Source organism: Petromyzon marinus, chromosome 13 (genome assembly GCF_048934315.1).
Source record: "Petromyzon marinus isolate PM22_M1 ecotype Great Lakes invasive population chromosome 13, UKy_Petmar_22M1.pri1.0, whole genome shotgun sequence".
Classification (NCBI taxonomy): domain Eukaryota; kingdom Metazoa; phylum Chordata; class Hyperoartia; order Petromyzontiformes; family Petromyzontidae; genus Petromyzon; species Petromyzon marinus.
The window spans coordinates 9,442,314-9,459,997 of NC_133679.1; the positions used below are offsets into that span (position 1 = coordinate 9,442,314).

General features: G+C 43.6%; 1 protein-coding gene across 1 annotated transcript in view; it reads right to left on the reverse strand.

The window, feature by feature from the left end:
• SLC45A2 (solute carrier family 45 member 2) overlaps positions 1 to 17,448 on the reverse strand; it is a 29,089-nt gene extending 11,641 nt beyond the window's left edge. The window contains exons 1-5 of the mRNA XM_032953415.2: positions 16,734 to 17,448; positions 14,625 to 14,795; positions 11,793 to 12,166; positions 6,491 to 6,637; positions 2,988 to 3,111 (exon numbers count right to left, since the gene is read on the reverse strand). Of these exons, the coding sequence (XP_032809306.2) occupies positions 2,988 to 3,111; positions 6,491 to 6,637; positions 11,793 to 12,166; positions 14,625 to 14,795; positions 16,734 to 17,082 (1,165 nt within the window). The 5' untranslated portion in view covers positions 17,083 to 17,448. The remainder of the gene's footprint in view (positions 1 to 2,987; positions 3,112 to 6,490; positions 6,638 to 11,792; positions 12,167 to 14,624; positions 14,796 to 16,733) is intronic.
• Positions 17,449 to 17,684: the final 236 nt, after the last annotated feature.

The following is a 17,684-nucleotide window of genomic DNA, read 5'->3' on the forward strand; positions in this document are numbered from 1 at the left end:
GCCAATTAACGATAAACTACAGGAGTTGATCTGCACAGCATCGAAATGCGACCCGTATCTCAAGGTGATGTAATGGAAAACTTATTTGTAAATAACATAAAAAGAACTGCAATTATTCTATTAATTGCCATTTTACATCAAATCAAACTTTTAAATTAATGAAAATTATTTAAATGAAAGCAATCAAGTGAATAGTGCCACATTGTGGCATTTGTATACAGAATTAACTCACGCTAAAATAGTCAACATTAAGTGCGATTCACTCGCTAATTTAGAATTATTTTTTTACAAACTCATCATGACGAACGTTCGTCATCATCAGCCATGAGCTATCCACTGGTGGCTGAAGGTATCGCAATGCCGTCGCCATCCCACACGATCTTATGATTCCACAGTTCATCTGACTTCTCCACATGAGCTGATATCATCACTTAATCTCAACAGGTTGTTCTCTTGGCGAGTTGTCGCTCCTTTGTTGCCTCTATGTCGCCAGTGGCATCCGTTAACCATCGTTCCGTTGAGCGATTTGTCCTGCCCAAACCTAGAATTAGATTTCTTCCCCCTGATCCATGCATTTCTTTTACCTGTCTCAAAGTGGAATGCCAAGCATGCATCTCTACTACTTCCATGGGCAATTTTCTACTTTTGTTCCATTTTCTTTGTCGGTGTCCAATTATTTCAATCCATACGTCATCGCAGGTATTATGGTCTCGTTAAAAAATGTTTCTCTACGCACGTGGGCGTGCTGCTTTTCATGTTTAAATTCCTCTTTTTCAACATGACTCAAACCTCCTGTTCCTCTCATCATTTTTTATACCGGGATACCTTCAAATCCTAAATGGTGAATATATTCTATATTTTTGTGTATACCTTTATTTTACCGAGTATTTATTTGTAAACATTTCTAACTTCACTGTGAATAACTACAGAGAGAGTATGTCTCTATTTGCCTGTATTTATTTTGAACTTCTTTCGCACCATACGTAGTCAACCGCGCTAATCAGAGGTGCGGGGGAAGGACAACAAACGTATCGCAAAAAGAAGTTCTAAAGAAAGTGGTTTAAAATCTAGATTTAAAAGTGCATAGCTTCAGTGGTTTCCTAATATTGGAAGGAAGAGCGTTCCAGACTGCTGCAGAAACCCATCTGAAAGTACACGATGCAGTGACCAAATTTGTGCGATGTCTCGCTATAAGTCGTTGTGAGGATAACTGGAGTTCGCATGATGGTTTATGCTATTTGACAAGATCCGCAAGGTATTGTGGTTCATGTATTGTGTTACTTTCTTGATGCAATCTCGGTGTAGCTGTTTTATTTTTTGTAAATGGGTTTTATAACTTCAAAATTATTTAAGTTCGGCCTTGGCTTGCGAAGCCCTTGGATCACTGCATCGATTTGCACCACAAGCCAAATGCCTTTTTCATAGTCTACAAAGGCTACACATGTTGGTCATTTGTGCAAATTCTTCCGTTCCAGAATCTACTGTAGGTCAGCTGAGATGTGGTGGTTGGCTTGTTCATGCGGATTGCTAACCTCTCCCACGTCAGCAAAAAAAAAATATTCTTGCTGTGGTTTCCCACCTGATGATGATTGCTTGTGTTGCGCCTGAAATGTCGTGATTTATTTGATTTTATACCTGGGTGACTTTACCGAAAGAACCAAAGAGTATGATATTTCGTTGTTGATCTTTCCAATGTTCATGCAATCTACGGTCTTCATATCCGTGGATGTATAATTTTTTAAGTCAGTTTCATCACGAACGATCGAAGTACCTTTCTACGTATTTTATTTCTGTCAACATTTAGTCACAAAAACAAGTTTACTGCTTAAAGTTCCAACAACTGATCTCACTTCTTTCATTGGAGCCTACGGTTATCCACTCAAGCTTTCCCCTTTTCCATATTGGCAAGTGCGTTACTTCTTCCAAGTGTGACCACTGGGAATTTCTCTCCTCTGCATGTGAAAAATTGTGGGATACTTTGTTGTTGTTTTTGCAAAAGAGACTTGCATGATCTTCATCCACAGAACTAAGTAATAGCCATGGTGGAAAGCATGAGAAGAGACATCTGAAAACATGCAACAAAAAACGTGTGAAGATGTCACAGCAAACATTGGAGGCACGAAATCATAAAAACCACGGTTAATGATTGGCAATTCACAATTGGTTACCCTTCACAAGAATGATGGAACCATAACTCATCATTGCGATAAAATCCGAAGAATTAGGCGCACAATATTGACAGCGATTGAAGGTTATAATTGCGTCATAATTAAATCTTGACTTAAAGCTTTCGTGACCGCAGGAACATAATCTTTGGGTCTTTCGGTAAAGCCACCTGATGACGATTTCTTGTGTTGCGATGGAAACGTCGTGATATTGTTATTATTATTATTTTTTTTTTTTCTATCTACGTGGCTTTACCAAAAGACCCAAATAATGTTTCATAATTGTTGCAATTACATCTTTATTTTTTTTAGATACCCAAGCTTTGTAAAAAAAAAAATCACTGTACGCAATAATTGTTTTACTGTTAAGTTGATTTCTTTTTTTCAGAAAGGTATCCAACACAGTTGTATTCATTTACACTTAATGTTTACAGTCATTAACAAATAGCAATTGCTCCAACAAACATGTCGCAATACTCTTTGGTTCTATTCGGTAAAGTCACGTAGGTAAAACAATTTAAAATAAATTGAAATAAAATTAAAGAAACAATTAAGACACGACGTTTCGGAGGCAAAGCAAGCTTCCGTCTTCAGGTGGGACCAGTCATGTCTTAATTGTTTCTTTCATTTTATTTCAATTTATTTTAATTTGTTTTACCTACGTGACTTTACCGAATAGAACCAAAGAGTATGAATCCTTGCAGTCACGAAAGCTTCAAATCTAGAATTACATGTCGGAATATTTGCGTGGTCAACTTCAGCAGCGATCGTTATTTTAAGCGGCAATAATAATGGTGATAAACGCGCGTTGCTGGCGCTCACACGAGTAGATGGCAGAAGACAGAGCGTTGATGCACATCCCCCAGCACCCAATCTCAACCCCGTCCTCGTACAGCCTGTACTCGGAGGAGGTATGCTTGGCATATGGATCTCCTTTATAGACAATCTGTGGCACAAAATCCCAATGACGTTGGTCATTAGGGGGGAGGTGGGAAGAAAAATATACACCAACAACAAATGAAGCAACGGTTTATTTGCAGTTAATCCAGATGGCATACAGGATGAATGCGTGTACGTTGAAATGAATTTAGCATTTCTGGCATTGCAACTGTCTTGAATTCATTTTTGTGATAGACTATAGACTAGCATCCTTTGAATGTGACAATCCATCCGTCCCAGCTAGCCAGCCAACAAAACTTGTATCTTGCAGAGTCGTGTCTCGACCTTTTCTTTCCTTCTCTGTAATGTATATTCTAATTTATCTTGACTTCTCATTTTGTATTTTTCTGTTTCTCAATTCCTCTGTTCCCTCTTTTACCTCTCACCCCCTCTACATTCCTCCCCTCACTCTAATCTACCTCACCCAATTCCCTCCCCCCGATATCTCCCCCTGTTTCTCTCTCACTTCTCACCCTCGATCCCCTTCTTCCCATCTCCCCCTTTCCCATCTCAATCTATCTTGACTCTTCCTAATCCTGCCTGCCACTGGTTGTCGCTGTCCTCCGCTCCCCTCTTTCCATTTTGCTCACTTTCTTTCCTCTCCATTTCACGCCCCATTTCACTCTCTTCACGCCCCTCTCCACTCCGTTACTCTCGTCTCCCCTGTTTCTCGCTCCTCTATCGCACTTGAGTGTGATACACATCCGGAATAGGGGCTGAGGGGGAGAGGTGTGATATTGCCGCGACGCATGAACCGGACTCAATGCCGTGGGATGTGGGTGGCGTCTTTACCCGAATATGCGCGGTGACATTACCACGTGCGCACCTGCGTGTCAGCCAACCAGGAATCGAGCTAGGCAGCCAGGAATCCAGCCAGCAAACATTTTTTTAATATAGTATTAAAACTGTTCAATTCCACAATGAGCCACATTTAATGTTACTTAATCTTGCTTACACTTTAGTAGAAAAGTGGAATGTATTTAATGCATATTAGATACATAATATAACCACAAACTTTAATAGATGTATTTTATATGACCGTGATTCAAGCGCAGTAACACATGTGTGAGCCTTCGTGATATATTGCTTAAATGCCAGCCTAATGAAAGCCCTCATTAATAATAATCTTAATTAATCCTCATTTCACGTTCATTTTTATCAGGTTCCACTTAACTTTGTGAGCGCATGAATCATGGTCTCTTTTTCCATTATTATTTTCTGTTCAGATGAGCTTGTGTCTGAAGGAGGTGATTAGCATGCCCACATGTTTTACTGCTGCTCCCCATCACTGCTCACTTTGGCACTAAACAAATAAGTGAAACTGAACTATAAAATATATTTTGTATTTTGCCAGGTAAGGCCCACTGAGCATATGTAGCTCTTTTTTAGAAGTTATCTGGCCACAAATGATAGCGCAACGAAGTGGCTTATCACGTGGAAATGTATAGCAGACAAATACTCTAAACGCACATTTCGAAATGTGGAGGGGAAAACTAGAGGGCCCCGAGAAAAATGCACGCGACCACAGAGAGAGACACGCAAACTCCAAATATACAGAGAGAGACACGCAAACTCCAAATATACAGAGACACGCAAACTCCATATATACAGAGACACGCAAACTCCAAATATACAGAGACACGCAAACTCCAAATATACAGGCATAAGGGTTGGGATCCAACCCACAACTTCCCGTATACCAGGCGAGTTATTTAACATCTCGCCACGGTGGCACCCATAAGAGTGAGCGGCTCGCAATTGAAATATCACAAATTCAAATCCTGATTGAGGGTTGACTCAGCCCATCATCCCTCCTGCAGTAGATAAAATTAGTACCTCTTTGTGGGGAGGTCAACAGTGGTTATCCTATGGAGAGACTCCACAAAGCAATGAGGACTTTGCACTGCTGGCTCAGGGCTCTAGGCAGGAGATAAGCACTACCTTAATGTTCATTTGACTAATAAATCACATGAATGTAACAACAATGTCAATATTTTAGCTGTCTCTAGGCCAACATTAAATTGTTGAATTGTACATTGAGCAACTATATTTGACCAAGAGCTTACTGTAATTATATGAAAATGATCAATGGTATTTATTTAACCAGCTGAGACTGCATAAATATTTGCTAATTTCGTTTTCTTTCAAGCATATAGCTGCTCATATATATTAAGGGGTTGACAAATACGAGTGTCTATTCATAGATTGATTCAAATATTCTTACATTCATCACTGTTCGTCTCTGGGCAGCTGATATCTCGCTAATGTGCTACATTGGGTATTCATGGCTATACAAACTCCACAACACGGCTGGACAAAGCATTTGTCTAAGCACTCTGATGATGTAAAGCTACAATACAATGCAAAAGTGGATTTACACCGCATCTAAATGCGAACAGTATCTAAAGATGATGTAGAGAAAACGTGCACGTATTTATCCTGCGGACACAGGCAGTTAGTCATAAGCGTAGAGAATAAAGAGAGTCTGAAAAAATGTGTTCTAAATTTATGCTACAGCCCGGTAAACATGCAACGTTGGGCCAACCTTGGGCCTGTGGTTGGAACCGTTGGACCAACCTTGGCCCATCGTCGGACTAACAATGATCCATGTTTACTGGAAGTATATCACAAAAAAGGGGGATATTCTGGCATGCGACAGCATGCCACAGTGGTGGCTCGTGACAAATGATGAGTGCGAGATGTGTCAAACAGAAATTCGATGTGTGCGCACGCAAGCACACACGCAAGTAAATCCTCATACTCCCAATGATTATCATTTAAGAAAACTAAACAATTAATTATAAAGCTAGTGTATTTAACAACTTTGGGGTCATGATAAGTTGTCTAAGCCACATCAGACTGTTTAAGATGCTTACAATTCAGATTCAAATGCCAAAGGGCCCAACCACCAAACTGAAGCAACTTATCAGAGATCCTAAGTGTATATGTAGTGGGAGAAAATAAAGTAGAGGTCATTCCATCTGGCTACCTTGTTAATGAATGTAAACTAAAACTACCTAAACTATTTTTTTTATTTTACCAGGTAAGGCCCACCGAGGTTTGTAGCTCTTTTTCAGAAGCGATCTGGCCACAAATGAAAGCTCAACGGAGTTGCCTATCCGCGTGGCAATTTATCACAGCCAAATAGTCTCAAACGCACGATTCTAAATATGGAGGGAAAAACCGGAGGACCTGGAGAAAAATCCATGCAACCAAGGGGAGAATGTGCAAACTTCAAATATGCAGGTGTCAGGGTCGGGATCGAACCTCCTGCATACCTGGTGAGGGGAGTCAAACATCTTGCCACCGCGGGGTTGGGTGAATAGGCAGACAGACAATTGGCGGACGAGACAAGAAGGCATGTTGTTTTTATGGCCGAGTAGTACCTGGCCCATGTAGTCAGTGAAGAATAGCATGATGGAGAGGAAGGCCATCCATCCCAGGAGGTGACTGATGCACAGGCGCCGCAGTGTCCACGGCATGCTGGCGAGGGCACTCAGGAGTCTCCTGAGGCTCATCCGGCGTTGTGGCAGCTGCTTGTGTTTGTGTGCACACGGGCGTGCATGTGTGAGCGTATGCGCGTGACATTCACGCGTTTTGTGTGTGCATGCGTGTGTGTGTGTGTGTTCAGACGAACATTTAAACACGGCACGTAATATATGTATGACAATTCCAATGCATGCGGCACAAAAGCATTGAACTGCGTTTGAAAATACTGCATCTCATTCTTCAAACCAATATGCGCGGATAATGACCGTGAAAGAGTGTAATGAAAGACAACAGAGCTCTCTATCTCAATAGTATGAGAACAAAGACACGTGAGTTATGCGGTCTAATGGCTTAATAATTCAGAGTGAAATGAAGCCCACAGTAGTACATCATGTAAGGGGATACCAATTTAAAATGTGGAGAATTGTCCTGTAATGAGCTCTCCTTCTTTGGATGTGTAGTGCAGTTATTTCACACGGACCAACTTATTTTTTTCCTGTCACTTTAATCGTACAGAACTCATCGCGTTCAACGCCACAAATCTCCGTCTCAACTCTTCCTCTGCTACGCTCCAATCAACTCTCTCGCTCCGCTAGCCTGCTACGTTGCACTTTGCTAGCTTCTCCACTGCTAGCCTCTCACTATACACTCTGCTAGCTTCTCCACTGCTAGCCTCTCACTATACACTGTTAGCCTCTCACTAAACACTCTGCTAGCCTGTCACTATACACTCCGCTAGCTTCTCTACTGCTAGCCTTCTCACACTCACACTTAGGATTCCGCTAGCCTGTCTACCCTCACTTCTCCAACCTCGCCCGTGCCTCTAGCAGGGGATCAGCCAACACGGCTGGAGAGGACGAGGTGTGGCACGCACGCGTGCCTTCTCTTGAATTCTCTCTTGTCTTCACTCCAACCAACTCAACCCTCTGCCTCACACGTTCCCCTTTTATCCCCCTCCTCATTAAGTGCCCTCAGATGGCACTCATTAAGCCGGCGTCTTCCCGACGCCTTTCGCACGTGTTCTCCCCCACGTGTCTCCCCCTTATCGCCACTCTCTCTTGCCTCCGTGGCGCCCACTCCGCGTTTGCATTTGCAGCCAGCCAATCACTGCCTCTTTCCCTAATTGCTGGCGTCTCTCTGTCTGCTGTCACCCAGGCCACCCGCCTGCACCTGCTTATCCTTATCTGACCTCACTGTCTGGAATCCCGTACATAATGCAATTGCTATTTGCAAACGTTGTCATTGATATAAGGTAAATCACAAAGATATTCACTAAATTCACAGCATGCCATCTGCATTTATTCTGAGTTTTTCAAATAGTTGTGTTATATCTCAAGGCACATCCATATTCAGCGACTTGTGGCGCAAGGTGGTTGCATGCAACTGCAACGCTTATACGCGGATGCCTCTGTTGCCAGTTGTGAGCGGTTGGTTGCACAACCTGTTGCTCACATTAGAGGCAGACTCTACTTTCAATCAACTTGCTCAGTTATTTTTATTGTGATATAGCTCATCAGGTGCACAGTTGCGAACACACAATTGGTTGATCCTTAATTGTCCTTGGGTTGGGCCACGTAGTTCTATCATGCCAGAATTAGTCATTAACCCCTCCATCAGCCGACAAGATTGTCGCATTTACAAAGATATTATTTATACGCGGCAATGTCTTGGTCAAATTCTGACCAAAAAAATGTATCCTCACCGGTAGCTTAATACTTTCGTGACTGATTTTAAAATCAACATTCGATGGCGTTTTTTTGCTCAATCTGCTTCGAGTTTCTTCAAGTATTAAACTCGGAAATGGAGTGGGCTGCATCAGCAGATTGCGCTTTATATGTTACAAGCATATAAAAAAGTGTATAAAAACTCTCATAAATATTTAAAGCGTCGTATAAACAACCTACATGGAGCAAAGAGAGATGAATGTACAAAGGTGTGATTATTTATTGGCATCACAGGACCATGGCAGCAATGGTGTGTGGAAGCCTTCATCCAGCAGTGGATAGATAGTCCATGGCTGCTACTGTTGCTGCTGCTGCTGGTGATAACGATGTCATATTCTTAGCGCTTTCGGTAAAGTCACATTGAAGGGAAACAATCAAATAATAAAATATATAAAACAAGAAAAACATTCTCACGACGTTTCGACCATAACACAAACGGTCGTCATCAGGTGTGTCGGTTTGCATAAATTTATTTATTTTTAAAACGGTGTATTTATTTATTTATAAAAAACGTCAGCGCCACGCGCAGCGATTTGGCAGTTTATTTAGAAGGACGAGTCCATCTATGTTCTGAAAAGAGGAGGGGGGAGACGAAAAATTAATGTATGCTGTCTGAAAGCCACTGTAAGCGTGAACAATCAATTAAGACCTGAAATGGTTGATCAAATCTTTCCAATGATTGCTAAGCCAGAATCCATCTTCTCAGTTGAAATTGTCTCTGTGCTTGTATATGTGGATAGCCTCATGAACGAATCTCTCATGGTAGCCAGATGGCTTACAAAGAACCTCTGTCTTGGAAGATCATTGTTATAATTCAGTAGGCTCACATGACATTGACTTTTCCAAGACAGAGGTTCTTTGTAAGCCATCTGGCTACCATGAGAGATTCGTTCATGAGGCTATCCACATATACAAGCACAGAGACAATTTCAACCGAGAAGATGGATTTTGGCTTAGCAATCATTGGAAAGATTTGATCAACTATTTCAGGTCTTAATTGATTGTTCACGCTTACAGTGGCTTTCAGACAGCATACATTAATTTTTCGTCTCCCCCCTCCTCTTTTCAGAACATAGATAAACTAGTCCTTCTAAATAAACTGCCAAATCGCTGCGCGTGGCGCTGACGTTTTTTTTATAAATACACAGTTTCAAAATGAATAAATTAATGCAAACCGACACACCTAATGACGACTGTTTGTGTTATGGTCGAAACGTCGTGATAATTTTTTATTGTTTTATATATATTATTATTTTATTGTTTCTCTTCAACGTGACTTTACCGAAAGAGCTAAAAATATAAAAGACGAAGTAGTTAGCGGTGGAGAGAGCGTAGCGATAGCGAAGGTGAACAAAGACGAAGTAGTTAGCGGTGGAGAGAGCGTAGCGATAGCAGAGCTGAAGACGAGAATAGCCCGCGGTTGAGAGAGCGTAGCTATAGCGGAGCTGAAGACGAGAATAGCCAGCAGTGGAGTGAGCACAGTGACGGTGATAGCGGTGAACAGGGATGAGGCAGTAGCAGTGGAGTGAGCATAGTGACGGTGATAGCGGTGAACAAACACAAAGAAGTTAGCAGTGGAGAGAACATAGCGGCGGTGATAGCGGAGAGCGGAGACGAAGAAGTTAGCGGCGGAGTAAGCGAAGTAATCGTGGAGAGTAAGCGAAGGGAGTAAGCGAAGTAATCGTGGGGAGTGGAGAGACAAAGGTGGCGAGCGAGTCGAGTGAAGCACGACGGTGAGCGAGCCGTGGCGACCTGGATACTGTGGAATGTGGAGGACATGCGGAGAGTTGTAAATAAAGCGGTGTTCGGAGAAAGACAGAAGTTGTCCGAGTGAAATCGAACACTACACATGTAATGCACATTTTTTTCTGCATGACTCCCCCATTCTGCCTACTTCTCCCCCATGGATTTATTTTATAGCCAGCTTACGTTCTTATTAATTATGAAAGTAAACGCTGTATTCAGTAAAATGAAAAAAAAATCCTTTTGTACCATACAGCCCTCATTCAAGAAAGCATCCATTTCCATTGCATTGTGCCGACAGGATACGACCCTGCTATTATACAGTCGCAGTTTAAGCAGCACCAAAACTGAATCCAGTTATAGAACACTATTTAGCATCTCATTAAATGGCATTCTATGCCAACCGCGCGATAACACGGCCTAAAGGTAATTAATTCGCAGGGTCACGGTTCAAATCCAGCAGCTGCCTTGATTAATACTGTGGGTGCAAAACCATACTAAATAACCATAAAAATACGCGCCATCTTCTTCACAGTGGACATTAAACATTCCATGACATCATTCACTGGAATAGGCCATTGTGTGCCCCTGTAATGGTTCAAATTGCAATTTACACCCCAATATTGGCAGGAGCTTCCTAAAAAAAAACAGTCAGGAGGCTCAGTGAGGCCTTTCTGGGGTCACACGCACAATTAATAACAAAGTAGATGTAGTTAAATACAATTACGTGACATTTCATATTGTGCGCGATTACTATTTTGAGCTGTGTTCCATCATTTTGTGTCAAACTGGAATCCCATCACAGCAAGCCTGCCTCTGCTGACGAGAAACCGGGCACGTCGGCATCGGGCCACAGTTTGCTCGTCTTGAAACAACGCTGCTGAATTTACGTACTGCCATAGGGCTGTGCGACTGATGGGTTGTGTAAGAATAATTAGTTTTTTTTTACATGGACAGACGAATATCAGAAGGAGACACATTGGCTGCTTATTTATTTTGACATTTGAAAAATCATCCACGTTAATCAGCTGATGTTTAAAGAAGGCTGATCCTCACATGGCAGTTAATTCCACTCCGAACCGTGTTACGTTTGTGCAGTTAGTCTATGCCGCACAGATGAAAGGATCTACAAATTATTGAGATCATCAGCCATGGTCAATCCACTGCTGGATGAAGGCCTTCCCAAGCCGCCGCCACCTCTCAGTCGATGTCCTCTCAGTCAGGTTTAGTTCCTTAGTTGCCAATATAGTTTACGTATATGCTATTATATAAATTGCATATAAATCAGTATCTTAAATGTAATTTTTGTCATCACACAAAAAAGAAAGCCCCTCATACTTCTTATTCAAAAACAACGGATCCCTATGAAAGTAATTGATATTGTTTTATTTAAGGACACACTCAATGACCATAACCCATCACGCAAACTCCAGTCATCCTCGCAGCGGCTTTTGCGTAACCATCAAAGAAAGACGGTCATCACATCGCGCGCTTTAATATGCGCTTCTGTGGCTGTCTGGAACGCTCTTCCTTCCTATATTAGGAAGCCACTAGAGCTATGCACTTTTAAATCTAGATTGAAAACTAATTTCTTCAGAATTGCTGTGTTTAGTTTGTTTCCCTTCCCCCACACCTCCCATTAGCACGGTTGGCTACGTACGGTGCGAAAGAGGTTCAACATACATACAAAACAAGCACAATTTTGGGATTTACCACCAGAGGAACAACTCACCTGTTTAAAGTTTCCGACAGGAGTCTTAGATAGTACACCATTACTCAGAGGGTCCTGAGTCAGGGACCTCGTGTCGGCATGATACGGCACTCCATTGGCCACATCGTCTGTGCTTCCGTACAAACCACCATAGCCTGCCGACTGTGTGGCTACTCGCTCATAGGCCCCGTTCGTTTTTGCCGGCTCCTCGTGCTGCCTTTGCTCCCTGGAGAGGGGCATCTCGGGGATGCTGACAATGTGCATGACCACCACCGAAGACAAGACGATGGCCACAAACAGGTAGATGACGTGGTACTCCGAGCCAAAGGCAGGGCCCAGGGAAGTGCTCTTCCAGTCAATGGCACCCGTTAGGTACCCGAGTGCTCCGCCAAGTCCTGGAGGGGGGAAGGGAGGCAGTGATTTCAAATGGATTGCACGGTCGTTCCGCGAAATCTGTAAAGTGCACGATGAAACACAATTTACAAATGTTTGGGAATTTGCAGCAGCATTTTTTTTTTGGGGGGGGGGGAGGGGGGCAAGTGACGAACATCAATTCCCTTTCGCTGTCTAACAATTACGGTTGAAGCATGGAGGCACTTTGGTTTATCCATAAAGTGTAAGTGATCCCAACTGTTTCATGATGTCTGTCCAGCGTGGAAGAGTAGGCTAAATACCCTCTAGAGGGTCTCTCTAGAGCTCCCTCTAGTGGAGGCCCTTACACCAGCAGTGGGGTGAGCAAGCATTTGACTCCCGCATCCTTTACATGCTGTGCATCTTTACCTTATGTATGAATTATGATATGAAATACAAATAACGATTTTACACAGCAGTAAAATAGATAGTGTTTATCAGTTAAAGGCATCTAAGCCATAAAAACTCTTTGCACCGCTTGTTAAATTTCATGATCATTTTTTTATTGAATTTACAAACAACATTAATATATTCATAAACAAGGTTTTTGGGTTAGATCGCGTAAGTATAAATGTGTCACAACCCTCCACCACCCGACACGGCCAATCAGTAAGAAATGTGCCACGTTAACAAAACCCCAATTAGTTACTTCAACCCACCGGTGTGTTTGAAGAGTGAGTCCACAACATTTACAATTTGAGTACTGTGACGTTTCGCTGGTAATGACATCCAGTATCTTCGGGCGATTTGCCAGAATAGTGAAGCCATCCACCTTCTTCCGATCTTAAATAGTGCAGGACGACGTCATCATTGTTGAACCCCACCAGGTTTCGAGATCAAAGGCGGAGGTGGGGGGGTCTTGTAATTATATAAGAGGTTAGTAATTAGTTAAGTAGTATGTGATTTCTCTATAAGGAATTGTAATATGTATTGTGTATTACTTAATAATACGCTTTGATAGCTACAGGCTTAGCACAGACTGGAAGCATATTATTAATTAACTAGCGGGAAGTACCCGGCGTTGCCTGGGCGAAAAAGACGCACACACACATCGACTTACACACACTTACAGACATTGACCCACAGACACAAACATAGACTTACACACACACATATGGACTCACACACACAGACACCGACTTTAGATACACACACATGGAGTTACACACGCATATCAACGTGCACACATAGAGCGACACACACACACACACATCGACTCACACAAAGACACACATAGACTCACACTCACATCGACCTACACACACAAATGGACTTACACACACAGACATCGACTCACACACACACATGGACTCACACACACACACATCAGCATACACACACATCGACTCACACACACACATGGACTCACACACACACACATCGGCATACACACACATCGACTGACACATAGAGCCACACTCACACATCGACTGACACGCAGACATATTGACTTACACACACAGCGACTCACACACAGACACATAGACTGACACACACACATAGACTGACACACACACTTGGACTTACACACAGACACATCGACGTACACATACATTGGCTTACACAACAACAACAACAACCACCATTCGTCACTAAGTGGCGGTGACGTCACAACGACGCTTGTGCCAGGCTTACACACACATGGACCCACACACACACACATCGACTTACACACAGACATATGGACTCACACACACAAACACGATCCCCCCGCCCGCTCTGCAGTAATATCTACGGCCTATATTGGTAGCATCTACCGACTGTAAAGTAGTAACTGTACGCATCGGGATGGGGGGGGGGACTTCACACTGTGAAGAATTTAGCTCAGCGTTTTGGGTATTTTTTTTATTGCATTTTTAACGCGAAAGAAAATGTCCCCCTCACCCCCACCAAACGCGTGTGACTTGGTAGGGCCCCCCCCCCCCCCACCGAAGGCGTGTGAGTTGGTATGGTCGAGCGTGCCAAAGTAAATTAATGAATAAATACAAATCGCACTGAATTGTTAATTTAGCTACTTTAAAGTTGACGGACGGGAAAAGGGAATAGCGCTTGCTCACCACGAGGCTTAAGGCTTGGTACCTGGCTATTTTTTTTACGTAAACCCCACCGTTTGAGAGCGAAATCCTTCGCAAGAGTGCGAACACACACACAGACAGACAACAAATTACATTTATAGGTAAGATACACAATACATATTACAATTCCTTATGGAGAAATCACGTACTATGAATAATACTGGTCGCGAAAGCCTACGTGTTAAACATTTACACAACATGCAGTGAGTGCATTGCTTGTACTGAAATATAATTTAAAAAATACTTTCACACATCTTTCGATAAAAAAAATACACTTCATCGCCTCACAGGGTTAGTCAATTTGGAGAGATTAAAATCCATTTGCGATTGGATCTCGTAACACAGTGTTTGTATTCCACGTGGGTACCTGTCAGCAGAGCCTGCATCTGCAATCCCCGCTCCTTGTCAGCGTGAACGCAAACATCAAATAGATAGGCTTTAATGGGGCCGTCAATAAAGTCAGCGGAGAAGTCAAACAGCACCACTCCAAACATGCAGATCACGATGGCCCAAGTTGGGCTATTGTTCTCGGAAATTTCTGTCGCGAGAAGACGAGAGCGATTGCACGACGGTGCCTTAGTAAGAATGCGTGGGTCAATATTAGCGTTCAAAAAACCGTCAGCCACTCCAGAGAAGAAGCGGGTCATCGAGTCAAACGGGGTTTTACTGAGCCACCAGGAAACCCGGATGCTTACTCAGTTTTGGAGTTTATCCACTGCACATTCTGCCAATTTAAATAATTCGCCAGCTGGTTGCAGTTTAGATATACGGTGGGCTATGTTTGTGGCCCAGCTCCAGAACTGGCTTTGCCAAATTCCCCATTGTCCAGTGGCCCAGTGCAGGCCTTGGATCAAAATTATGTTTTTGTTTAATTTCAGTTTCCTTTTGCCATTTGTGAATAATGTAGCCCATTCTTATTATCTTTGTATATTGCCTTTCCTTTTACAACATGCATAATCAATGGGATGTAATACAGCACCGACACAAACCTGCTTACCAATCTAGCATAATCTGCTGCAATAAATCTTCTCCAGTCATATTCACAACATATATATCATGTTCTGCATCGAACGCAACTCATGTGCAATAATATTAATAATTAACATAGCAATTCTGAGCTTGAAATTTCAAATATCAATATCTTTCAAATTATTACCGAGTATTTCTTTCTTTTACTGTGCCATGTAAACATGTCTGCTAAAAGTACAATTTCCAGTTTTCACCATGGTTGTTCATTCTGACATTATGGTGGTGACATGGGACTCGCATGAGCGCACACGTGGCTTATTCCAGAGATGCACGGTTGGAATCCATCGGTCATCCTGATTTATACGATGGGTGTATTAACCATATGTTGTGCAGTAGAACCACGCGGAGACGAGGAATACTATAAGGGCTGTTGCTGTTTATTAAACACCGTTACACTCAACACTCTATGTTCACACCAGGGGTAGAGGTGCTCTCTATCTCGGTCCTTTACCCCGGACACTGAATGCTATCTGGGTCCTGCCCCCGGCTATCCTTTGGGGCTCTCTCACTCGTCTGCCAGGAGCGGGGGTTCAGCCAACAACCACTTCCGCGACGAGGAGAGAGGAACCCTCTCCTAACCGACCCTTACTGAATACTCGGGACCCTACCCTCCACTATCCCCTTGGCTCTCCCACTCGTCTGCCCGGAGCGGGGGTTCAGCCAACACCGCTCCGCTACGAGGAGGGAGAGACACCTTGCAGCCGATCCTTGCCCTGGCTCCCCACAACGACCACACCTTCGTCACGGGGTCCCCCTTAAGTACACCTTTGGCGGCTCCTCCCCCTGGCTCGGACCCGCCTTTGTTCCCGAAGGTGCCTCTTACACCACCCGTGACATGACGTCATCCTTGACTGTCAACCCGCTCGCACCACCTTCTGTTCGCCCCCTCGTGGTTACTCAAAGTGCTCCTCTACACATCGATAATATGCGACCATCTACTTCACACAAAGTGCTTGCCACAAATGAACCACAGTACCTTGCTAGTCTCGTCAAGAAGCATAAACCATCAGGCAAATTCTGGCCATCTTCACAGCGGCTTTTGGCGAGCCATTGAACAAAGGCGATTTCTACATCACAAGCTTTCAGATACGCTTCCGCAGCCGTCTGGAATGCTCTTCCTTCCGATATAAGGAAGCCACTGGAGCTATGCACTTTTAAATCTACTCAATTAGTTAGAACTGCTTTGTGTTTAGTTTGTTGTCCTTCCCTCGCACCTCCGATCACCAAGGTTGGGCGACGTAAGGTGTGAAAGAAGTTCAACATAGCTACGAAAAGATCCTGTGGCGTCAAATTACCGCCTTTAAAATAAACACAGCAATCATGGCCCCCTACTGTGAAAACTTAACAGGACACCTCCTTCAAAAATTGCGGTGAGACTCAGTGAGGCTATCCTGGGTAAACATGCGCGCTCACGGACAAATGCCACCACCATCGCAGTGAAACTGACCCGAAATGATGGAGTCGCCGTTGAGAAACAGCGTCATCCCCGTTAGCATGAGCACCGCCAAGGCCACGATGTACGGCCTGCGGCGCCCGAACCTCGAGCGGCAGTGATCGCTCGCTGAGCCGATGATCGGCTGCAGCACGAAGCCCAGCAAGGGGCTGATGAACCATACGACGCCGTACAGGCTCCGCGGGAGACCCACGCTGAGCAGCACCGGCATCACGAACGCAGCTTCCACCGCATAGCAGAACTCCCGGCCAAACATGATGACGCTGTGCATGAGCAGCCTGCTCGTCGGTTGCCTCGCACGTTGCTCCTCGACGAGGACGCTATCGCCTTCGGAGTTTGCCATGCTTGTGCACGCGCGCGTCTCGTCCACAGCACGTTGCGGTAAAGTCCTTTCTTTTGTTTTATAGCGCCCACCGTTTGTGAGGACGAATGAGTTTGTTCAGCGCGTTCGGAGGCACGGTACGTCAAGAAGAGATTAAACCCGAGGGCCGGCAAAAAGTCTGCCCCTCGGCTTGGCACGGGATTGCTGGTCATCTGACCATCACTCGTGAGACTCGGAATCACACCACATTCATTCCATCGCAGAAATGTGCTTAGTCTATGCGCTGTTGCACACAGCACAGTGAAGTTCTTGTGTAAGGTCATGGGTTCACAGATTTTCCACGTGGCATCCACACTTTTGTTGTTTGTTGCTTCAGATTATTGAAACTTTCTTACAGTCATATTTGTATTGTGCAGCTAAAGAGAAAGAATATTAGTGCTGTATTCGAAAAAGGATTTTAAAATTTCTCTGTGGCTTTTTGAGTTTTGTAAGGTTAGGTAGTGCTTCGCTATACATTTGGTTCACTATTTCATCTCTCTGAAGTCAGTAAATAAAGCGTACATTTGGTGTGAAAACCAATTATTATCCACCACACTATGTTTTGTAAACGTGGAATTTCAAGC